Here is a 25,337-nt window from a genome sequence, read left to right as displayed (position 1 = left end):
TCTACTCTCATAACAGCTAAGCCCCTTCTCTCATAACAGCTCAGCTCCTTCTTTCATAACAGCTCAGCATCGTACAGCAGAGGCTGAGGACAGTGGCCATAGAGTTACATCCGTCCACTATAGGCATTTATAGCTATTGTTCAGCGGAGCCTGGGACGGTAGCTATAGCGTTGCATCCGTCCCCCATAGGCATATATAACTATCGCTAAGCAGAAGGGAGCTGGATGGAAAGATGCAGCTTTTATGTACACTGTGCAGAGGGAAGCGAAAAATGAGGACCCTGTACGTATACGCTCCATAGTGCAGATCAGCCCCATTCATTTCAGTGGGATGGAGCTGCAGTACCTCTACACCGCCACTATAGAGTTGATGGAGCTGTCTGGTTATGCAATGTGCTTCTAGTCAGCGAATATTCTGATGTTCTTTCGTTCCCCCTGGAACGTTTCCACATTTCCTTGTAGCTCGTGTTCTGTGACGCCACCGCAGCGCCAGTCACTAGTAAATTTGGAAATGTTGTGAATTTCCTGACTCGTAGCTAAAATTAGTGCCCGACGTGCCAACCTGCAAATGATCTGCGCTGATACATTCCCATTACCTGGAGGACTCGCTGCCGTCTCGTGTACAGTCGCTAATGATTTTTAACGCTTTTCTGTTCGCAGAATGTATGAGGTTACATAGGTTTATACGGTAGAAAAGAAGACACACGTCCAAGTTCAACCAAAGAAGGAAAGGGATTGGATTAGGAAAAAAATTCTATGTAACATAACTGTTAATGTTATTTAGATGCTCTCTGCTGTTCCTGCTGTGCTCTGCACCTGAGCTCTCTGCTGTTCCTGCTGTGCTCTGCACCTGAGCTCTCTGCTGTTCCTGCTGTGCTCTGCACCTGAGCTCTCTGCTGTCCCTGCTGTGCTCTGCACCTGAGCTCTCTGCTGTCCCTGCTGTGCTCTGCACCTGAGCTCTCTGCTGTTCCTGCTGTGCTCTGCACCTGAGCTCTCTGCTGTTCCTGCTGTGCTCTGCACCTGAGCTCTCTGCTGTTCCTGCTGTGCTCTGCACCTGAGCTCTCTGCTGTTCCTGCTGTGCTCTGCACCTGAGCTCTTTGCTGATCCTGCTGTGTTCTGCACCTGAGCTCTCTGCTGTTCCTGCTGTGCTCTGCACCTGAGCTCTCTGCTGTTCCTGCTGTGCTCTGCACCTGAGCTCTTTGCTGATCCTGCTGTGTTCTGCACCTGAGCTCTCTGCTGTTCCTGCTGTGCTCTGCACCTGAGCTCTTTGCTGATCCTGCTGTGTTCTGCACCTGAGCTCTCTGCTGTCCCTGCTGTGTTCTGCACCTGAGCTCTCTGCTGTCCCTGCTGTGTTCTGCACCTGAGCTATCTGCTGTTCCTGCTGTGCTCTGCACCTGAGCTCCTTGCTGTCCCTGCTGTGCTGTGCACCTGAGCTCTCTGCTGTCCCTGCTGTGCTCTGCACCTGAGCCCCCTGCTGTCCCTGCTGTGCTCTGCACCTGAGCTCTCTGATGTCCGTGCTGTGCTCTGCAGCTGAGCTCTCTGATGTCCCTGCTGTGCTCTGCACCAGAGCTCTCTGCTGTCCCTGCTGTGCTCTGCACCAGAGCTCTCTGCTGTCCCTGCTGTGCTCTGCACCTGAGCTCTCTGCTGTCCCTGCTGTGCTCTGCACCAGAGCTCTCTGATGTCCCTGCTGTGCTCTGCACCTGAGCTCTCTGATGTCCCTGCTGTGCTCTGCACCTGAGCTCTCTGTTGTGATCTGCACCTGAGCTCTCTGCTGTGCTCTGCACCTGAGCTCTCTGCTGTTCCTGCTGTGCTCTGCACCTGAGCTCTTTGCTGATCCTGCTGTGTTCTGCACCTGAGCTCTCTGCTGTTCCTGCTGTGCTCTGCACCTGAGCTCTTTGCTGATCCTGCTGTGTTCTGCACCTGAGCTCTCTGATGTCCCTGCTGTGTTCTGCACCTGAGCTCTCTGCTGTCCCTGCTGTGCACCTGAGCTCTCTGCTGTTCCTGCTGTGCTCTGCACCTGAGCTCCCTGCTGTCCCTGCTGTGCTGTGCACCTGAGCTTTCTGCTGTCCCTGCTGTGCTCTGCACCTGAGTCCCCTGCTGTCCCTGCTGTGCTCTGCACCTGAGCTCTCTGATGTCCGTGCTGTGCTCTGCACCTGAGCTCTCTGATGTCCCTGCTGTGCTCTGCACCAGAGCTCTCTGATGTCCCTGCTGTGCTCTGCACCAGAGCTCTCTGCTGTCCCTGCTGTGCTCTGCACCAGAGCTCTCTGATGTCCCTGCTGTGCTCTGCACCAGAGCTCTCTGCTGTCCCTGCTGTGCTCTGCACCTGAGCTCTCTGCTGTCCCTGCTGTGCTCTGCACCTGAGCTCTCTGCTGTCCCTGCTGTGCTCTGCACCAGAGCTCTCTGATGTCCCTGCTGTGCTCTGCACCTGAGCTCTCTGATGTCCCTGCTGTGCTCTGCACCTGAGCTCTCTGCTGTGCTCTGCACCTGAGCTCTCTGCTGTCCCTGCTGTGCTCTGCACTAGAGCTCTCTGCTGTACCTGCTGTGACCAGCACCTAAGCTCGGCTATTCCACAAATATTTGGCTGAAAACAATTATTACGGCATCTGCTGAGGCAGCAAGACCAATGGCTTCCTGGGGGGTGTTACTTTTTATTCCGTGTGTGAACCATTTCTTACACCTCATTAACCTCAAACACCAAAGCAATTTAGGGCTGATGAGATATTATGGAAATCGCTCAGTCTCAGCACCTACTGAAATCTACCATGAAGTTACCTGAGCCGAGGCAGTGCAGCGACGCCAGCGCCATGATGTTGTCGGTGGCGTTGGTGTTCGGCGTGTACCCGATAGTGAAAATGTGGCTGACGTCCAGGTCGCTGAGGACGTCGTTTGGAGTCGCTTCGTGGTGCTTGTTGGGCATGACCAGAACAAGCAGCAGCCAGATCAGCGACCAGATGACGGGATAGAAGATTTCCTGTACAGTAAACGAACAGACAAATTTATCGCATGAAAAAGAAAATCACAATAACACTGAATACTGAACTATTAAAAGCATGTGACAAAAAGGGGATGTGGGGGATAGGAGAGAACAACTAAAACGTCTTGAGAATAGTGAGTGCAGCTCTGGGGTATAATACAGGATGTAACTCAGGATCAGTACAGGATAAGTAATGTCACTTATGTACACAGTGACTGCACCAGCAGCAGAATAGTGAGTGCAGCTCTGGGGTATAATACAGGATGTAACTCAGGATCAGTACAGGATAAGTAATGTCATGTATGTACACAGTGACTGCACCAGCAGCAGAATAGTGAGTGCAGCTCTGGAGTATAATACAGGATGTAACTCAGGATCAGTACAGGATAAGTAATGTCATGTATGTACACAGTGACTGCACCAGCAGCAGAATAGTGAGTGCAGCTCTGCAGTATAATACAGGATGTAACTCAGGATCAGTACAGGATAAGTAATGTCATGTATGTACACAGTGACTGCACCAGCAGCAGAATAGTGAGTGCAGCTCTGGAGTATAATACAGGATGTATCACAGGATCAGTACAGGATAAGTAATGCCATGTATGTACACAGTGACTGCACCAGCAGCAGAATAGTGAGTGCAGCTCTGGGGTATAATACAGGATGTAACTCAGGATCAGTACAGGATAAGTAATGTCATGTATGTACACAGTGACTGCACCAGCAGCAGAATAGTGAGTGCAGCTCTGGGATATAATACAGGATGTAACTCAGGATTAGTACAGGATAAGTAATGTCATGTATGTACACAGTGATTGCACCAGCAGCAGAATAGTGAGTGCAGCTCTGCAGTATAATACAGGATGTAACTCAGGATCAGTACAGGATAAGTAATGTCATGTATGTACACAGTGACTGCACCAGCAGCAGAATAGTGAGTGCAGCTCTGGGGTATAATACAGGATGTAACTCAGGATTAGTACAGGATAAGTAATGTCATGTATGTACACAGTGATTGCACCAGCAGCAGAATAGTGAGTGCAGCTCTGCAGTATAATACAGGATGTAACTCAGGATCAGTACAGGATAAGTAATGTCATGTATGTGCACAGTGACTGCACCAGCAGCAGAATAGTGAGTGCAGCTCTGGGGTATAATACATGATGTAACTCGGGATCAGTACAGGATAAGTAATGTCATGTATGTACACAGTGACTGCACCAGCAGCAGAATAGTGAGTGCAGCTCTGGGGTATAATACAGGATGTAACTCAGGATTAGTACAGGATAAGTAATGTCATGTATGTACACAGTGATTGCACCAGCAGCAGAATAGTGAGTGCAGCTCTGCAGTATAATACAGGATGTAACTCAGGATCAGTACAGGATAAGTAATGTCATGTATGTACACAGTGACTACACCAGCAGCAGAATAGTGAGTGCAGCTCTGGGGTATAATACAGGATGTAACTCAGGATCAGTACAGGATAAGTAATGTCATGTATGTACACAGTGACTGCACCAGCAGAATAGTGAGTGCAGCTCTGGAGTATAATACAGGATGTAACTCAGGATCAGTACAGGATAAGTAATGTCATGTATGTACACAGTGACTGCACCAGCAGCAGAATAGTGAGTGCAGCTCTGGGGTATAATACAGGATGTAACTCAGGATCAGTACAGGATAAGTAATGTCATGTATGTACACAGTGACTGCACCAGCAGCAGAATAGTGAGTGCAGCTCTGGAGTATAATACAGGATGTAACTCAGGATCAGTACAGGATAAGTAATGTCATGTATGTACACAGTGACTGCAACGCCAGCAGCAGAATAGTGAGTGCAGCTCTGGAGTATAATGCAGGATGTAACTCAGGATCAGTACAGGATAAGTAATGTCATGTATGTACACAGTGACTGCACCAGCAGCAGAATAGTGAGTGCAGCTCTGGGGTATAATACAGGATGTAACTCAGGATCAGTACAGGATAAGTAATGTCATGTATGTACACAGTGACTGCTGCACCAGATGCAGAATAGTGAGTGCAGCTCTGGAGTATAATACACTAGTTCACCACAGAACTTGTAGGGATCACTGCATGAGACAATCCCTATGGAGGAGGCTGCTGAATGTGGTATATAATACTGATATAAGATGCAGATTTCCAGTCCGGGGTTTGGTTAGGCTGCCCCCGTGTGCTAAGCCCTCCAGCCCGGCTGGGCACACTGGCAGCGTCGCTACATAACATGTAAACAGAGGCTGGCGGAGGTGTAACCTGAGCGTGTGTTTGGCTTATCACTCAGTTACTATGAGAGGGACAACTGATAGCAGGAGGGGGCGGACCGTGCAAAGCTAAAAATGTCCGCTGAGCAAATGGATAATCCAGCTGGAGCGGGGAGGGGGCAAGAGACCGGGGTAGAGGAATACAAGCACCCCCCACATCATCATCATTACGGCGCGGGGGGAACCTGCTGGTGGATTGGGGTCACCCAGGACAGAGGGGGCCACTGGATCGCTCAGATACTGAATGCATAGTGGTGCCCATCATGCCACCCCCCCCTGCCATCAGGGTCTATGTCATTCAGCTACATGGAGTGTCCTCACACTGCTGTGCTCTTGGTTCTCTGCACTGAATTGCACCAACCGCCGTCCTTTTCTGCACAAGGTAAAGAGTAGGGAGCCAAGAGCACAGAAGTGTGAGGACATGGCCCCAATCCTGGAATATAAATCCAATGTTTCACAGCTACTAACAACATACACAAAGTTGTGATTACACCTGCCTCCTGGGGCTATAGCTAAAACTGGATGAAGAGAGCCTAGAGCACAGCAGTGTTAGGACACTTCCCCAGTAAGAAATAAATCCAGATTTCACAGTCCTGCTGCTACTAACAATATACACAATGGTATGGTTACAAATCTCTCCAGAGACAATACTGTCTTCAGAAAGCTAAGAGCACAGCAGTGTGAGGACACGCCCCCAGTGCACTTGTAGAAGCTGCAATCTTTGAATATAAATCCATATATCACAGTCCTGCTGCTACTAACAACATACAGAAAGGTCTGGTTACACATCTCTCCTTGTACAATACCTAACACTGGATGCAGAGAGCACAGCAGTGTGAGGAGGACTCGCCCCCAATGCACTTGGAAAAGCTACAATCCTGAAATATAAATCCATTAATCACAGTCCTGCTGCTACTAACAACATACAGAAAGGTATAATTACACATCTCTCCAGGGACATACCTAACACTGGATGCAGAGCGCACAGAGCACAGCAGTGTGAGGACAGCGCAAAAGCTAAAATCCACGGAATATATATCCATATATCCCAGTCCTGCTGCTTCAACAACATACAGAAAGGTCTGATTGCATGTCTCTCTAAGTACACTGCCTAACACTGGATACAGAGAGCACAGAAGTGTGAGGACACGCCCCAAGTGCACTTGCAGAAGCTACATTGTGGAATATAAATCCATATATCACAGTCCTGCTGCTACTAACAACATACAGAAATGTATAATCACACATCTCTCCAGGTACAATACCTAACACTGGCTGCAGAGAGAACAGAGCACAGCAGTGTGAGGACGCTGCACCAGCATAAAATCCATGGAATATAAATCCATAGTTCACAATCCTAAAGCTACTAACAACATACACAATACATAACACTAGCTCGGGTCTGCATGGTCACACCTGCTGACACCTTCCCTTTAAGTCCTTTCACAGGACCTCTGGACTAGACAAGGGGGCGGTCTGTTAAAGGAAATCTACCACCAGGATGAAGGAATGTTAACTAAGCACACTAATATACTGGTGTGTGGCCAACAGCTTTTCATGCCCTAGTTTTCACAAAAAAAGGCTTTAAAAATTATGCAAATGAGTCTGTGGGGCTCCAGGCTCCATAGGTGTTAATGGAGCCTGGAGCCCCTTAGGCTCATCTGCATATTTTAAAATCCTTTTTTTTCTTTAATACCAGGGTATAAGAAGCCTAAAGAAGAGCAGATCTTGCCAAAGGGGGCACACACCAATATGTCAGTGTACTTGTTTTACAATCCTTCATCCTGGTGGTAGATTTCCTTTAAAGGGGATGGTCAGTATGAAGTAATACAGTTATTGTGTATACGTCCCCCACTATCTGTACAGGGCCGTGGAATATGTTGGCGCTATAGAAATGCCGTTTTATTATAATTACTTTTGAGTACATTTGGCTGTCGGCCAATCACTGGCCCCTCTCCTGCGCCTATGGTCGGCGTTACGTCTTTTTCTCCTTGGCGCTGCTCTCGTGGCACCGTGCCCACATTCCCCTTGTGTTTCCCGGAGAACGTGACACAAATGTAGATCTGAGCTGCGGAGTTATACTCCGGGCACCCACCTGCAACGTGTCCTTCTTCGTCCGACATTTCACAAGGTAATTTTTGTAGAGCAGCGTCCTGGTCTGCGCCCATACGCCGACATCCTTCATCTCCGAGGACATCTTACACCTGCACACACAACACACACAAGAAGCTTTGAGACTACATCATTGTAGAAACCGCCCCCAGCACCAAGAAAATCAAAGAGAAAATATCATCATGATATAAAAAAATCGTGTAAAATAATAAAACAAAATTTAAAAAAATAATAAAAATTGTGTAAAATAATAAAATAAAAATAAAATAAAAAAAAATGTGTGAAATAATAAAACAAAAATAAAAAAATAAAATAAAAATTGTGTGAAATAGTAAAACAAAAAAAATAAAATAAATAAAAATTGTTTGAAATAATAAAACCAAAATAAAAAAATAAATAAAAATTGTGTGAAACAAAAAAACAAAAATTAAAAAATTAAATAAAAATTGTGTAAAATAATAATAATTAAAAAAAAAATTAAAATTGGGTGAAATAATAAAACAAAAATTAAAAAAATAAAACAAAAATTGTGTGACATAACAAAACAAAAATGAAAAAACTAAAAATGTGTGTAAAATAATACAAAAAAAATAAAAAAAATAAGAAAAAAAAGTTTTGTAAAATAATAAAACGATACTCACCCCACCTGCTGCTCCCTTTTCTTCAGTCCCTCTCTGCTTTCTGCTCCCTCTACCACTCATCCAATCCCTGTACAAGGCGGGGCTATGGCGTGGCCAGTGACTCACTTCCTGTGTCGAGAGGAAGCAGACTGACAAGAGGCGGAGCTGTGTAGTGCCTTGTGGGCTCGGTAACTTTCACTTTTACATTATTCTCAGATGTTTGCAGATTTTTAAAAAAGACAACCCCTTTAATAATACCGCCACCCCTGGACCTTGCAGGGGGCATGTGATCAGTCACATGCCTGTGACATCACTCTAGGTCCTGCAGTAGTTCTCATGGCCTGGAGAAGGAGAGAGCGGTGCAGAGGCTCCTACTCTCTCAGGGGGGGGGCGAGTGAAATGCTTTGTCAGCGCTTCACCCGATCTCCAGTACAGGGCAGGGCTAGAACCTCTTGACCTATAAGACCCAAGATTTTTTTTCTTGCTAAATTGTGCTTCTTATAGTCCGAAAAATACACTAAATTGTAAAAAAATCTAATCAAAATATTTTGCTTTGACAAAGTCTAGATAAAGACAGATGTATAAGTCCCCATGTTTTATAGAAAGGGAAATAGGAAAATCGGCTCCATATGAGGATCTCACGCTTCCCGCGTAAATAACAGCTGCTGATGTTTTTTTTTCGGGTACAGTCGAGGGGGGTTTCGTTCTGTCCGTGTTTGGCGCTTCTGGCAGCCTCGTTTTCTGGCAGCGGAGTCGGCTGTTTATCTCCGTCTCGTGGTGTTTATACACAGCTCCTACTGCATGTAGACAGAAAACAAGGATACGGGATGACAGTCACCGCCAAGTGCCGGGATAACCCATGGAAGGGAGGGCCGGCGTCCCCTATAGATCCCCCACGATCACCAGAGGTCAGGACCACAGACCGCTCCTACCTCATCACTTGGGGTCATAAGAGATCAGACAGAGACCTCCACTGCAAGTGGGTATCATCAGACACTTGTGTTCTTTGCACTGGAACGGTGCAATGCAGAGAGCTGAGAGCACAGCAGTGTGAGGACAAGCCCCAAAGTGGACCTGAAGAAAATACTATCTTAGAATTTGAATCCATTATTCCTGCCGCTTCTAACAATGTACACAAAACTTTTGGGTAACATTTCTCTCCAGGGAAATTACCTAACACAGCTGTGAGAGCACAGAGCACAGCAGTGTGAGGACATGATCCATCCACAATCCTGGATATAAATCCATACTTCACAGTCCTGCTGCTACCTACACAAATGTGTGATTACACATCTCTTCAGGGACAATATTGACATCAGAGTGCTAAGGGCACAGCAGTGTGAGGATATGACTGCAATCATAATCCTGGCCCTATATCCATATAACACAGTCCTGCTGCTAATAAAAACATACACAAAGCTATGATTACACAGCTCTATAGGGAGAATACTGTTTGCAGAGAGCACAGCAGTGTGAGGGTAAGGCACAGAAGCTACAATCCTGGATATAAATCCATACATCACAGTCCTGCTGCTACTAACAACAGTAAGGTCTGATTACACATCTCTCCAAGGACAATACTGGCTGCAATTGCAGAGTTACTTCCGTCGTCACTATTTTCTGTTCTATAGCACCTAGAATCATGCTGCTGGTGTCATATTAAAGATAAGAATCTCACACTTTTTGTTGTGAGCTACAGAACCAGAGATTCAGGCTGCTAAAGACATAATGATGCCATCTAAAAGACAAGATACTTTTCTTTTACCTCTTAGGGCGGCACATATATACGTCCTTAAGAGGTTGAAAGTGTATGAAGCGGGAGCACGGGTATAATGTAGCAAGCCCCCATCGCTAATACTCGAGATCGGTGCTGATTCCGATCACATACTACGGTGGCATTTCAATCCCAGTGGCGCACGGGCACCGCCATCTTTGAGGTGAATCGAGAGGTCGTACAGTTCCGTTAATGCTAGCAATGAAAACATCAGCTCCTCCCGCAAAAATGACACCTCACACAGGTCCGTACACCCAAGAATGGAGAAGTTATTAGCGTCAGAATATGGTGAAAATGAAGACATAAAATGTCATACAACCTACGATATATAACTCTGGAATATTTGTGGTTGTACCGGCCCAAAAAATTAAGGGGAATTGTTATTTGAAAGCTGTAAAAACTAAGCCCGCAAGAAACCGGTGTGAATGCGTTTCTACGTCAATTTCACTTAGAAAGTACAATCTGTTACACAGAAAACAAGCCCCCATGCAGCGCTGCACACAGCAAAATAAAGAAGCCATAGACTTGTGAAGACACGTCTCTCCAGGGACAATACTGGCTGCAAAGAGCTAAGAGCACAGCAGTGTGAGGACACAACCCCCAAGCTACAATCCTGTAAAGCAGATTTGTACACAAGGGGGAAATCCAAAAAAAACGAAAATGGCCTTGTCCTTAAAGGTCATCTACCACCAGGATGAAAGACTGTATGGAAATGAGCCTAAGGGGCTCCAGGCTCTATTAACACCTATGGAGCCTTGAGACCCTTAGACTCATTTGTATACAGTCCTTCATCCTGGTGGTAGATGCCCTTTAAAGGGTCAATAGGACACCATATACTTGTTTCTAGCAACAAAGTGACGCATCCCATGAAGCCAGGAAAATCTGACTCCTCTCTGCTCATTTTCACGTGACTTTGGAGGAGATTTTTTATAGGTAAACAGGCGAGATTTTACATTCTAGAAAGGATATTTCATCCACCTACCTTACCGACGTGTGGCGTATTAGTACGTTACGTGTTGGTTAGGGGAGCATGGAGAGAACTCACGGGCTGAGCCCTCCCAATACAAGCTGGGTGGTTGCTGCATTTTGCTGCAAACACCTATCGGTAACATCTGTGATTGTCACTGGCAAAGCCACCAGCGGCAGACAAATTTCGGTGGTGCATGGGCGCCTCCATATTGGCTTTGATTGTCGCTCCCCGTGACGTCATCAGGGAGCAACAGTCTGTCACGGTGACGCGCTCGGGTCTTTATAAGGCCCAGGGTTGTGTAATTTCTAAAAATCTGTTAAAATGTGCCTGTGGCACATTGTAACAGACGTTGTGCAAATTTCCCAAATATCGCTATACTGTAGTATGGCAGACGACCTTGGGTTAAAGTACCCTAAGGGACTAAAAAATACTATAAAATAATAGTAAAAAGTTTTGAAAAAAAGCTAAATAAATCAATAAAACCTTAGAATTTAAAATCTACCCCCTTCCTAAACAGTAAAAATAATACACATGTTAGGCATCTCCACGTCCCAAAGGTCCCGATCTATCAAAAAATAATAACGTTTATTCCAAGCATTGAACTCCGCCTAAATGTCCGAAATGACACTTTTTTCGCCAAAGTGATCGAAGTGGTCGTACACACCCCAAAATGGTAGCTAAAAAAATTCATGTTATCCCACAAAAAACACACACCTTACGCATCTCTGTACAACAAAGTATGAAAAAGTTTTCAGCGCCAGAAGATGGCAGAATGAAGAATTTTTTTTTTGTACAGAAGCTTTTTAATACTTTTCATTGTATTAAAACATAATACAACCTGCATAAATTTGGTATAACTGTGAACATACTGAAGAAAAGAAGACGTGTCCTGTGGGGCGCACAATGAAAGCTATGAAAACCAAGCCCACAAGAAAATGGCAAAATGTCACGTTCTTGTGAGCTCAGTTTTTACGACTTTCACTCTTCGCTCCAAATAACACGCCTACTTTATTCTTTGGTTCGGTGCGATCGCGGTGATACCAAATTTATACAGGTTTTATTGTGTTTTAATAAATTTTCAAAAATTAAACGAATGTGTACAAAAAAGAAAAAAAAATTTTTGCCATCTTCTGACGCTAATAACTTTTTCATACTTTGGCGCACGGAAATGTGTGAGGGGTCATTTTTTGCGAAATGAGGCGACGTTTTCATTGCTACCATTTTGAGGTCTGTGCGACATTTTGATCATTTTTTATTTCATTTTTTATGTTATGTAAAAAGGTGTAAAAGTCGCATTTCGGACATTTGGGCGCCATTTCCCGCCTCGGAGGTCACCGCCGGCCGTAACCGTTTTTATATTTTGATAGATCGGGCATTTTGGGACGCGGCGATACCTAATATGTCTGTGATTTTTACTGTTTGTTATGTTTTATATCCGTTCTAGGGAAAGGGGGGTGATTTGAACTTTTAATATTTTATTAATTTTTTTTATTTTTTAAACTTTTTTTTTTCTTTTTTTTTTCACTATTTTTTAGACCATCTAGGGTACATTAACCCTAGATAGTCAGATCGCTCCTACCATATACTGCAATACTACAGTATTGCAATATATGGCGTTTTTGCAGGTCTTACATTACAATGAGCCACTGGCTCATTGTAACGAACCTGCATAAACCATGTAGCCTCGTGTCAAGAGAAGACCCGAGGCTACCATGGTAACCGATCGCCGCCCCCCGATGACGTTCGGGGGCGTGGCGATCGAAAAAAAGATGGCGGCGCCCGCGCGCCGCCGTCTTTTAAACGCCGCCCGCGACTTTGCGGGCGGCGTTTAGAGGGTTAATAGCCGCGATCGCAAAATGCAAAAACCCCCACCTCTGTATGAAGAGGGCTCAGCCCGTGAGCCCTCTTCATACTACCCTTATACCTCTGCGCCGTAGAGCTACGGCGCAGAGCGGTAAGGGGTTAAACCTTGTTTTCTCCAGACGGAGACAGTGCCCCTCGTCTTTTGATGTGATTTAATCTGGAACAACTTACCACCATATTTTTTGGACCATTCATATATTTATATAAATTAATCCTGTCCCCTCGTAGTCGGCTCTTTTCCAGACTAAATAAATGTAGTTGTTTTAATCTTTCCTCATCAGTGCGTTAGGAATTTTCCCACTTCCCAGTACACGGCTTGGAATAGTAAATACTGTCACCACCAAGTACAGTTTGTTACACAGAAAACAAGCCCTCGCGTAGCTCTGTAGATGGTAAAATAAAGAAAGTTATGGATTTTTGAAGGTGGGGAGTGAAAAATGGAAACGCAAAAACAAAAAAAGGAACACGTTGTTCAGGGGTTAATGGGGTTAAATCTGCTGCCGGGTTCCCTTTAACTACTCTGCAGAGGGAGAGGATTGGAAACAGAAACGAGAGAAGAGTTTTCCTGTAGTCAGGCAGATCTAAAAGTGACTTCCGATTTTGGATTTACTATTCCGTGGTGTGGACGCTATGGGAGAATCTGGCGCATCGCTATAGTAGTATTAGTTTTGAAGGAGTCACTCAGCTCCTCCCCCTTGCTCGTTTTTCCTCGGATCTGACTTGCCGCCTCCTATATCCGGGACATTACTACGGTAAACGGTATAACAAATAGTCTGGAGGTGCCGAGATCTTGTCTGTGCTCCTCCGGGAGCCATAATATTGTAATTAGATGTCGGGAGCGGAGCCAGAGCCGTCTCTTACCTTCTGTTCAGCAGAGATGTCACCAGTCCAGCGAGCGATAAAATATGTATGAGGAGTCGTCAGTCCGGATCCGGAATCTCTTCATATGGAGACGCGGCTGCAAGACTCGCCCTATAATCAATGGAAAACCCATTCTGTTACTGGCTGAGAGAATTCCAGGCGCCGATACAATGTATAACACCTGCTCAGTGTGCCCCACCAAGTACAGGATGGAGGCATAAGGAGGTGTAAGTACAGGATAGAGGTATAAGGAGGTGTAAGTACAGGATGGAGGTATAAGGAGGTGTAAGTACAGGATGGAGGTATAAGGAGGTGTAAGTACAGGATGGAGGTATAAGGAGCTGTAAGTACAGGATGGAGGTATTAGGAGGTGTAAGTACAGGATGGAGGCATAAGGAGGTGTAAGTACAGGATGGAGGTATAAGGAGGTGTAAGTACAGGATGGAGGTATAAGGAGGTGTAAGTACAGGATGGAGGTATAAGGAGGTGTAAGTACAGGATGGAGGTATAAGGAGGTGTAAGTACAGGGTGGAGGTATAAGGAGGTGTAAGTACAGGATGGAGGTATAAGGAGGTGTAAGTACAGGATGGAGGTATAAGGAGGTGTAAGTACAGGATGGAGGTATAAGGAGGTGTAAGTACAGGATGGAGGTATAAGGAGGTGTAAGTACAGGATGGAGGTATAAGGAGGTGTAAGTACAGGATGGAGGTATAAGGAGGTGTAAGTACAGGATGGAGGTATAAGGAGGTGTAAGTACAGGATGGAGGTATAAGGAGGTATAAGTACAGGAAGGAGGTATAAGGAGGTGTAAGTACAGGATGGAGGTATAAGGAGGTGCAAGTACAGGATAGAGGTATAAGGAGGTGTAAGTACAGGATGGAGGTATAAGGAGGTGTAAGTACAGGATGGAGGTATAAGGAGGTGTAAGTACAGGATGGAGGCATAAGGAGGTGTAAGTACAGGATGGAGGTATAAGGAGGTGTAAGTACAGGATGGAGGTATAAGGAGGTATAAGTACAGGAAGGAGGTATAAGGAGGTGTAAGTACAGGATGGAGGCATAAGGAGGTGTAAGTACAGGATAGAGGTATAAGGAGATGTAAGTACAGGATGGAGGTATAAGGAGGTGTAAGTACAGGATGGAGGCATAAGGAGGTGTAAGTACAGGATGGAGGTATAAGGAGGTGTAAGTACAGGATGGAGGTATAAGGAGGTGTAAGTACAGGATAGAGGTATAAGGAGATGTAAGTACAGGATGGAGGCATAAGGAGGTGTAAGTACAGGATGGAGGTATAAGGAGCTGTAAGTACAGGATGGAGGTATAAGGAGGTATAAGTACAGGATGGAGGTATAAGGAGGTGTAAGTACAGGATGGAGGTATAAGAAGGTGTAAGTACAGGGTGGAGGTATAAGGAGGTGTAAGTACAGGATGGAGGTATAAGGAGGTGTAAGTACAGGATGGAGGTATAAGGAGGTGTAAGTACAGGATGGAGGTATAAGGAGGTGTAAGTACAGGATGGAGGCATAAGGAGGTGTAAGTACAGGATGGAGGTATAAGGAGCTGTAAGTACAGGATGGAGGTATAAGGAGGTATAAGTACAGGATGGAGGTATAAGGAGGTGTAAGTACAGGATGGAGGTATAAGGAGGTGTAACTACAGGATGGGGGTATAAGGAGGTGTAAGTACAGGATGGAGGTATAAGGAGGTGTAAGTACAGGATGGAGGTATAAGGAGGTGTAACTACAGGATGGGGGTATAAGGAGGTGTAAGTACAGGATGGAGGTATAAGGAGGTGTAAGTACAGGATGGAGGTATAAGGAGGTATAAGTACAGGATGGAGGTATAAGGAGGTGTAAGTACAGGATGGGGGTATAAGAAGGTGTAAGTACAGGATGGAGGTATAAGGAGGTGTAAGTACAGGATGGAGGTATAAGGAGGTGTAAGTACGGGATGGAGGTATAAGGAGGTGTAAGTACAGGATGGAGGTATAAGGAGATGTTAATACAGGATAGAGGTATAAGGAGGTGTAAGTACAGGATGGAGGTATAAGGAGGTGTAAGTACAGGATGGAGGTATAAGGAGGTGTAAGTACAGGATGGAGGTATAAGGAGGTGTAAGTACGGGATGGAGGTATAAGGAGGTGTAAGTACAGGGTGGAGGTATAAGGAGGTGTAAGTACAGGATGGGGGTATAAGGAGATGTAAGTACAGGATGGAGGTATAAGGAGGTGTAAGTACAGGATGGAGGTATAAGGAGGTGTAAGTACAGGATGGGGGTATAAGGAGGTGTAAGTACAGGATGGAGGTATAAGGAGGTGTAAGTACGGGATGGAGGTATAAGGAGGTGTAAGTACAGGGTGGAGGTATAAGGAGGTGTAAGTACAGGATGGGGGTATAAGGAGATGTAAGTACAGGATGGAGGTATAAGGAGGTGTAAGTACAGGATGGAGGTATAAGGAGGTGTAAGTACAGGATGGAGGTATAAGGAGGTGTAAGTACAGGATGGAGGTATAAGGAGGTGTAAGTACAGGATGGAGGTATAAGGAGGTGTAAGTACAGGATGGAGGTATAAGGAGGTGTAAGTACAGGATGGAGGTATAAGGAGATGTAAGTACAGGATGGAGGTATAAGGAGGTGTAAGTACAGGATGGAAGTATAAGGAGGTGTAAGTACGGGATGGAGGTATAAGGAGGTGTAAGTACGGGATGGAGGTATAAGGAGGTGTAAGTACGGGATGGAGGTATAAGGAGGTGTAAGTACAGGATGGAGGTATAAGGAGGTGTAAGTACAGGATGGAGGTATAAGGAGGTGTAAATACGGGATGGAGGTATAAGGAGGTGTAAGTACAGGATAGAGGTATAAGGAGGTGTAAGTACAGGATGGAGGTATAAGGAGGTGTAAGTACAGGATGGGGGTATAAGGAGATGTAAGTACAGGATGGAGGTATAAGGAGGTGTAAGTACAGGATGGAGGTATAAGGAGGTGTAACTACAGGATGGGGGTATAAGGAGGTGTAAGTACAGGATGGAGGTATAAGGAGGTGTAAGTACAGGATGGAGGTATAAGGAGGTGTAAGTACAGGATGGAGGTATAAGGAGATGTAAGTACAGGATGGAGGTATAAGGAGGTGTAAGTACAGGATGGAGGTATAAGGAGGTGTAAGTACAGGATGGGGGTATAAGGAGGTGTAAGTACAGGATGGAGGTATAAGGAGGTGTAAGTACAGGATGGAGGTATAAGGAGGTGTAAGTACAGGGTGGAGGTATAAGGAGGTGTAAGTACAGGATGGAGGTATAAGGAGGTGTAACTACAGGATGGGGGTATAAGGAGGTGTAAGTACAGGATGGAGGTATAAGGAGGTGTAAGTACAGGATGGAGGTATAAGGAGGTGTAACTACAGGATGGGGGTATAAGGAGGTGTAAGTACAGGATGGAGGTATAAGGAGGTGTAAGTACAGGATGGAGGTATAAGGAGGTGTAAGTACAGGATGGAGGTATAAGGAGGTGTAAGTACAGGATGGAGGTATAAGGAGGTGTAAGTACAGGATGGGGGTATAAGGAGGTGTAAGTACAGGGTGGAGGTATAAGGAGGTGTAAGTACAGGATGGGGGTATAAGGAGATGTAAGTACAGGATGGAGGTATAAGGAGGTGTAAGTACAGGATGGAGGTATAAGGAGGTGTAAGTACAGGATGGAGGTATAAGGAGATGTAAGTACAGGATGGAGGTATAAGGAGGTGTAAGTACAGGATGGAGGTATAAGGAGGTGTAAGTACAGGATGGAGGTATAAGGAGATGTAAGTACAGGATGGAGGTATAAGGAGGTGTAAGTACAGGATGGAGGTATAAGGAGATGTAAGTACAGGAAGGAGGTATAAGGAGGTGTAAGTACAGGATGGAGGTATAAGGAGGTGTCAGTACAGGATGGAGGTATAAGGAGGTGTAAGTACAGGGTGGAGGTATAAGGAGGTGTAAGTACAGGATGGAGGTATAAGGAGATGTAAGTACAGGATGGAGGTATAAGGAGGTGTAAGTACAGGATGGAGGTATAAGGAGGTGTAAGTACAGGATGGAGGTATAAGGAGGTGTAAGTACAGGATGGAGGTATAAGGAGGTGTAAGTACGGGATGGAGGTATAAGGAGGTGTAAGTACAGGATGGAAGTATAAGGAGGTGTAAGTACGGGATGGAGGTATAAGGAGGTGTAAGTACAGGATGGAAGTATAAGGAGGTATAAGTACAGGATGGAGGTATAAGGAGGTGTAAGTACAGGATGGAGGTATAAGGAGGTGTAAGTACAGGATGGAGGTATAAGGAGGTGTAAGTACGGGATGGAGGTATAAGGAGGTGTAAGTACAGGATGGAGGTATAAGGAGGTGTAAGTACGGGATGGAGGTATAAGGAGGTGTAAGTACAGGATGGAGGTAAATATAAATAAAAATTATTATTACACATATATTGTACAGTGTATCGGCTGATGAGCCTCACACACCTCTATCTCCCCTTATTGTGATACAGTGCACCTGTCTCTGTGATAGTCTCTGTTTCAGCCTCTATAGCTGTCTCTGTACTAGTCTCAGTGCCAGTGTCTATACCCGTCCCTATACCGTTATCTGTACCAGTCTCTGTGCTTGTCTCTGTATCGGTCTCTGCACCAGTCTCTATACCAGTATATATACCAGCTCGAATGCCTGTCTCTGTACTGATCTGTGTGCCTATCTCTGTATCAGTCTCTGTGACTGTCTTTGTACCAGTCTCTGTGTCTGTCTCTGTTTCAGTCTTTGAGGCAGTCTCTGCATCAGTCTCTATACCACAAGACTCTATACCAGTCTCTGTACCCTCTTAGTGCCTGTTATTGTATCGGTGTCTGTACCAGTCTCAGTGCCTGTCTCTGTGTCAGTCTTTGAGGCAGTCTCTGTATCAGTCTCTGTACCACAAGACTCTATACCAGTCTAAGTGCCTGTCTGTGTATCAATCGCTGTACCAGCCTCAGTATCAGTCTCTATACCAGTATATGTACCAGTCTCAGTGCCTGTCTCTGTATCAGTCTGTGTATCAGTCTCTGTATCGGTCTCTGTGTCTGTCTCTGTATCAGTATACATACCAGTCCCAGTGCCTGTCTCTGCATCAGTCTCTGTACCAGCTTGAATGCCTGTCTCTGTATCAGACTCTGTGTCTGTCTTTGTACCAGTCTCAGTGCCTGTTTCTGTACTAGTCTCTGTGCCTGTCTCTGTATCAGTCCCTGTTCATGTCTCTGTATCAGTCTCTGTACTAATCCCTGTGCATGTCTCTGTGTCAGCCTCGGTACCCTCTCAGTGCCTGTCTCTGTATCAGTCACTGTACCAGTCTCTGTGCCTGTCTCTGTATGAGTCTCTGTGCCTGTCTCTGTATCAGTCTCTGTGCCTGTCTCTGCATCAGTCTCTGTACCAGTCTCTGTATGAGTCTCTGTGCATGTCTCTGTATCAGTCTCTGCACCAGTCTCTGTGCCTGTCTCTGTGCCTGTCTCTGCACCAGTCTCTGTGCCTGTCTCTGTATGAGTCTCTGTACCAGTCTCTGTATCAGTCTCTGTACCACAAGACTCTATACCAGTCTCAGTGCCTGTCTCTGTGTCAATCTTTGTGGCAGTCCTTGAGGCAGTTCCTGTATCAGTCTCTGTACCACAGGACTCTATACCAGTCTCAGTGCCTGTCTGTGTATCAATCACTGTACCAGCCTCAGTATCAGTCTCTATACCAGTATATGTACCAGTCTCAGTGCCTGTCTCTGTATCAGTCTGTGTATCAGTCTCAGTCTCTGTATCGGTCTCTGTGCCTGTCTCTGTATCAGTATACATACCAGTCCCAGTGCCTGTCTCTGTATCAGTCTCTGTACCAGCTTGAATGCCTGTCTCTGTACTGATCTGTGTGCCTGTCTCTGTATCAGACTCTGTGTCTGTCTTTGTACCAGTCTCAGTGCCTGTTTCTGTATCAGTCCCTGTTCATGTCTCTGTATCAGTCTCTGTACTAATCCCTGTGCATGTCTCTGTGTCAGCCTCTGTACCCTCTCAGTGCCTGTCTCTGTATCAGTCACTGTACCAGTCTCTGTGTCTGTCTCTGTATGAGTCTCTGTGCCTGTCTCTGTACCAGTCTCTGTGCATGTCTCTGTATCAGTCTCTGTGCCTGTCTCTGCACCAGTCTCTGTGCCTGTCTCTGTATGAGTCTCTGTGCCTGTCTCTGTATCAGTCTCTGCATCAGTCTCTGTACCAGTCTCTGTATGAGTCTCTGTGCATGCCTCTGTATCAGTCTCTGTGCCTGTCTCTGCACCAGTCTCTATACCAGTCTCTGTATCAGTCTATGTACCAGCTTCACTGCCTGTCTCTGTATCAGTCTTTGTGGCAGTCTCTGTACTCTCTCTGTGCCAGTCTCTCTATCAGTCTCTATACCAGTCTATGTGCCTGTCTCTGTACCAGTCCCAGTGCCTGTCTCTGTACTGATCTGTGTGCCTGTCTCAGTATCAGTCTCAGTGCCTGTTTCTGTATCAGTTTCTGTACTAGTACCTCTGCATGTCTCTGTGTCAGCCTCTGTACCATCTTTGTGGCTGTCTCTGTATCATTCTCTATACCAGTCTATGTGATTGTCTCTGTATCCGTCTCTGTACCCCGTCAGTGCCTGTCTCTGTATCACTCTCTGTATCAGTCTCTGCACCAGTCTCTGTGCCTGTCCCTGTATCACTCTCTGTACCAGTCTCTGTGCCTGTCTCTGTATCAGTCTCTGTGCCTGTCTCTGTGTCTGTATCAGTCTCTGTACCAGTCTCTGTACCAGTCTCTGTATCAGTCTCTGTATCAGTCTCTGTATCAGTCTCTGTGCCTGTCTCTGTACCAGTCTCTGTACCAGTCTCTGTGCCAGTCTCTGTGCCAGTCTCTGTATCAGTCTCTGTGCCAGTCTCTGTATCAGTCTCTGTGCCTGTCTCTGTATCAGTCTCTGTGCCTGCCTCTGTATCAGTCTCTGTGCCTGCCTCTGTATCAGTCTCTGTGCCTGTCTCTGTGTCAGTCTTTGTGCCTGTCTCTGTATCAGTCTCTATACCAGTCTATGTGACTGTCTCTGTATCAGTCTCTGTACCCTGTCAGTGCCTGTCTCTGTATCAGTCTCTGTACCAGTCTCTGTACCAGTCTCTGTACCAGTCTCTGTGCCTGTCCCTGTATCCCTCTCTGTACCAGTCTCTGTATCAGTCTCTGTATCAGTCTCTGTGCCTGTCTCTGTACCAGTCTCTGTGCCAGTCTCTGTATCAGTCTCTGTGCCAGTCTCTGTATCAGTCTCTGTGCCTGTCTCTGTATCAGTCTCTGTGCCTGTCTCTGTGTCAGTCTTTGTGCCTGTCTCTGTATCAGTCTCTGTATCAGTCTCTGTGCCTGTCTCTGTAGCAGTCTCTATACCAGTCTATGTGACTGTCTCTGTATCAGTCTCTGTGCCTGTCTCTGTGTCAGTCTTTGTGCCTGTCTCTGTATCAGTCTCTGTGCCAGTCTCTGTATCAGTCTCTATACCAGTCTATGTGACTGTCTCTGTATCAGTCTCTGTACCCTGTCAGTGCCTGTCTCTGTACCAGTCTCTGTGCCTGTCCCTGTATCACTCTCTGTACCAGTCTCTGTATCAGTCTCTGTATCAGTCCCTGTATCACTCTCTGTACCAGTCTCTGTATCAGTCTCTGTATCAGTCTCTGTATCAGTCTCTGTATCAGTCTCTATACCAGTCTATGTGACTGTCTCTGTATCAGTCTCTGTACCCTGTCAGTGCCTGTCTCTGTACCAGTCTCTGTGCCTGTCCCTGTATCACTCTCTGTACCAGTCTCTGTATCAGTCTCTGTATCAGTCTCTGCGCCTGTCTCTGTATCAGTCTCTATACCAGTCTATGTGACTGTCTCTGTATCAGTCTCTGTACCCTGTCAGTGCCTGTCTCTGTACCAGTCTCTGTGCCTGTCCCTGTATCACTCTCTGTACCAGTCTCTGTATCAGTCTCTGTATCAGTCCCTGTATCACTCTCTGTACCAGTCTCTGTATCAGTCTCTATACCAGTCTATGTGACTGTCTCTGTATCAGTCTCTGTATCAGTCTCTGTGCCTGTCTCTGTGTCAGTCTCTGTGCCTGTCTCTGTATCAGTCTCTGTATCAGTCTCTATACCAGTCTATGTGACTGTCTCTGTATCAGTCTCTGTACCCTGTCAGTGCCTGTCTCTGTACCAGTCTCTGTGCCTGTCCCTGTATCACTCTCTGTACCAGTCTCTGTATCAGTCTCTGTATCAGTCCCTGTATCAGTCTCTATACCAGTCTATGTGACTGTCTCTGTATCAGTCTCTGTACCCTGTCAGTGCCTGTCTCTGTACCAGTCTCTGTGCCTGTCCCTGTATCACTCTCTGTACCAGTCTCTGTATCAGTCTCTGTATCAGTCCCTGTATCACTCTCTGTACCAGTCTCTGTATCAGTCTCTGTATCAGTCTCTATATCAGTCTCTATACCAGTCTATGTGACTGTCTCTGTATCAGTCTCTGTACCCTGTCAGTGCCTGTCTCTGTACCAGTCTCTGTGCCTGTCCCTGTATCACTCTCTGTACCAGTCTCTGTATCAGTCTCTGTATCAGTCCCTGTATCACTCTCTGTACCAGTCTCTGTATCAGTCTCTGTATCAGTCTCTGTGCCTGTCTCTGTGTCAGTCTTTGTGCCTGTCTCTGTATCAGTCTCTGTATCAGTCTCTGTACCCTGTCAGTGCCTCTGTCTGTATCAGTCTCTGTATAAGCCCCTGTACCCTGTCAGTGCCTCTGTCTGTATCAGTCTCTGTATCAGTCTCTGTACCCTGTCAGTGCCTCTGTCTGTATCAGTCTCTGTATAAGCCCCTGTACCCTCTCAGGCACTGGCTTTGGGCATCCCTGGACCACATGATTATGACTTGGCCCGACATGACCCGCAGCATCAGCGCCCTGTGACCCGCAGCCCCGGATGACAGCGGTGATAGCAGACATTGCTGCCCGCAGGGTCACCGCTCAGCCCGGGCACACAATGCAGCCTCCCCAGCCCCTCACCCGGTACCTGCCCCTCACACCCGCCCCGGCCCCGCACACCCGGTACCTGCCGCTGCGATGCTCCAGGACGAGGATGCTTTTCCCGCAGGCCGGTTACCCTGGTGACAGTCCCAGGCCGCCCGCTCCCTCCCCGGCACTGACAGCCGCACGTACAGCCGCAACCCGGAGCCTGACTGCACAGCCCGGGGGAGGGAGCAGCGCGACACCTGCTGGACACCACCGAGCACTGCAGCCAGGCCTGAGAGTGACTCATCACAGCAGCAGCATCCCGGCATCACCCGACACCCGCTGCACGATAGTGAGGATGTATGTACACAGTGGCTGCACCAGCAGCAGAATAGTGAGTGCAGCTCTGCAGTATAATACAGGATGTAACTCAGGATCAGTACAGGATAAGTAATGTCATGTATGTACACAGTGACTGCACCAGCAGCGGAATAGTGAGTGCAGCTCTGGGGTATAATACAGGATGTAACTCAGGATCAGTACAGGATAAGTAATGTCATGTATGTACACAGAGACTGCACCAGCAGCAGAATAGTGAGTGCAGCTCTGGAGTATAATACAGGATGTAACTCAGGATCAGTACAGGATAAGTAATGTCATGTATGTACACAGTGACTGCACCAGCAGCAGAATAGTGAGTGCAGCTCTGGAGTATAATACGGGATGTAACTCAGGATCAGTACAGGATAAGTAATGTCATGTATATACACAGTGACTGCGACAGCAGCAGAATAGTGAGTGCAGCTCTGGAGTATAATACGGGATGTAACTCAGGATCAGTACAGGATAAATAATGTCATGTATGTACACAGTGACTGCACCAGCAGCAGAATAGTGAGTGCAGCTCTGGAGTATAATACAGGATGTAACTCAGGATCAGTACAGGATAAGTAATGTCATGTATGTACACAGTGACTGCACCAGCAGCAGAATAGTGAGTGCAGCTCTGGAGTATAATACAGGATGTAACTCAGGATCAGTACAGGATAAGTAATGTCATGTATGTACACAGTGACTGCACCAGCAGCAGAATAGTGAGTGCAGCTCTGGGGTATAATACAGGATGTAACTCAGTATCAGTACAGGATAAGTAATGTCATGTATGTACACAGTGACTGCACCAGCAGCAGAATAGTGAGTGCAGCTCTGCAGTATAATACAGGATGTAACTCAGGATCAGTATAGGATAAGTAATGTCATGTATGTACACAGTGACTGCACCAGCAGCAGAATAGTGAGTGCAGCTCTGCAGTATAATACAGGATGTAACTCAGGATCAGTACAAGATAAGTAATGTCATGTATGTACACAGTGACTGCACCAGCAGCAGAATAGTGAGTGCAGCTCTGGAGTATAATACAGGATGTAACTCAGGATCAGTACAGGATAAGTAATGTCATGTATGTACACAGTGACTGCACCAGCAGCAGAATAGTTCGTGCTGACTCATTTTGCTGTGAGCTACTGACGGGTGTGGTTGTGTGCTGCTGAGCTCCTGCACCACCTGGAGCAATCTCCATCCACCCAGGCCTGCTCTCTCCTCCCCAGGGAGGGAGTGGGTTACTGGGATGAGTGAGCCAGGAAAATCCCAGGCTTCTGCCTCCCGAACCAGGCCGGCGGGGGGCAGGAGAAGCCAGTTACCGGCCAAAGCGCAGGGGGTAAGAAGATCTGCCCGGAGCCAAGGACACAGCGATGTGACCTCGGCTGCCACCCCCAAGACCCAGGGAAGCCGCAAGGTCTCCGGTTCACAGAAGATCAAGGCAAGTAACATCAGCCTGAGTGCTCCTCCTGGAAAGCTGAGTGATTGTGCGGGAAAGCTGGGTGGTTCAGCTGAAAAGCTGGGTGCTCACGGAAGTGTACAAAAAGCATGGGGTGATCTTAAGGCCCGGGAGTCTGCTTCCATCTATGGCTCCCGGATTGCTGAGCACCTCCGTGAGTACGAGGAAGCTGGAAAAGCGCTGAGGAGGCTCCAGGAGGAGATACGCGAGACCGTGGCCCTAGTGGGGGTGGCCACTAAGAAGAAGAAGCCTGATCTTCTTATCACCATCAACAGGCTTAAAGCCGAGGTCACCGCTCTGGAGGAGAAGCGTCGGCTTATCCGTGAAAACAGCGGTCCGTTCCGGGAAAAGCTGGAGAATGACACCAGATTTGAAAAAATGCAACAAGAGCAGCTGAGAAAGCAAAAGGGGCTTGAGATCCAGGCGGATGATGGCGAGGAGGATGAGGAAGACCTGCCGTGTCCGTCTGGTGGCCTGCACCAACACCAGCAGGCCTCGCACGACAGGCTGCCTGCAGAGCAAGCCCCATTACCATCAGGCTGCGGCTCTGCCAACCTGGAGGAGGAAAGTGATGGCAGCGGTCAGGGAGGGACGCTAATGGCTCAGATCCGTCAGCTTGAGTCCCCAGTTCACCTCCAGAACTTCTCCTTCGGCGATGACATGCCAGATGACGACCTAAAGAGAAAGAAGAGAGCCAAGAAGATCAAGGCGTCTCAGGAGGTGAGCTTGGTGTTTCGTCCCCTCCCTGTTCCCTCCGGGCGGGCAGCAGTGCCAGCCTGTCGTGTAGGCCCAGTTGCCCAGCCCAGCACGAGTCCTGCAGTGGACTCGGTGCCAGGGTGCGGGGAGATTACAAAGCCACGTTCCATCATGGCGCAGAGCACCAGCCTTGTTTGTAGTAGCAAGGATGGTGCAGGGAAGGCATCGTCCGAAAGGCCGGACAGTGAGGGCGATCCAGCAAGTCCTGGTACTGTGCACTGCCCCCCAGTGTAGGGGGGGGTGGCCCGGTGCCAGGGACGGTGGCTCCTGTGGCCCCTAGCGCTGTGGCTGCATCTAGCTCCG

At 47.0% G+C, this 25,337-nt stretch overlaps 1 protein-coding gene across 1 annotated transcript in view; it reads right to left on the bottom strand.

Moving 5' to 3' along the window:
• The window catches only part of ABCA5 (ATP binding cassette subfamily A member 5), a 77,337-nt gene extending 54,648 nt beyond the window's left edge, over positions 1 to 22,689 (bottom strand). Inside the window, exons 1-4 of the mRNA XM_072112568.1 lie at positions 22,541 to 22,689; positions 13,456 to 13,566; positions 7,351 to 7,459; positions 2,772 to 2,970 (exon numbers count right to left, since the gene is read on the bottom strand). Coding sequence (XP_071968669.1) covers positions 2,772 to 2,970; positions 7,351 to 7,452 — 301 coding nt within the window. The 5' untranslated portion in view covers positions 7,453 to 7,459; positions 13,456 to 13,566; positions 22,541 to 22,689. The remainder of the gene's footprint in view (positions 1 to 2,771; positions 2,971 to 7,350; positions 7,460 to 13,455; positions 13,567 to 22,540) is intronic.
• Between the last annotated feature and the right edge of the window lie 2,648 nt (positions 22,690 to 25,337).

This window comes from Engystomops pustulosus, chromosome 6, assembly GCF_040894005.1.
Source record: "Engystomops pustulosus chromosome 6, aEngPut4.maternal, whole genome shotgun sequence".
NCBI lineage: Eukaryota > Metazoa > Chordata > Amphibia > Anura > Leptodactylidae > Engystomops > Engystomops pustulosus.
Note: the sequence above shows the minus strand (reverse complement) of the source record. Positions and strands in the feature narration are given on the sequence as shown.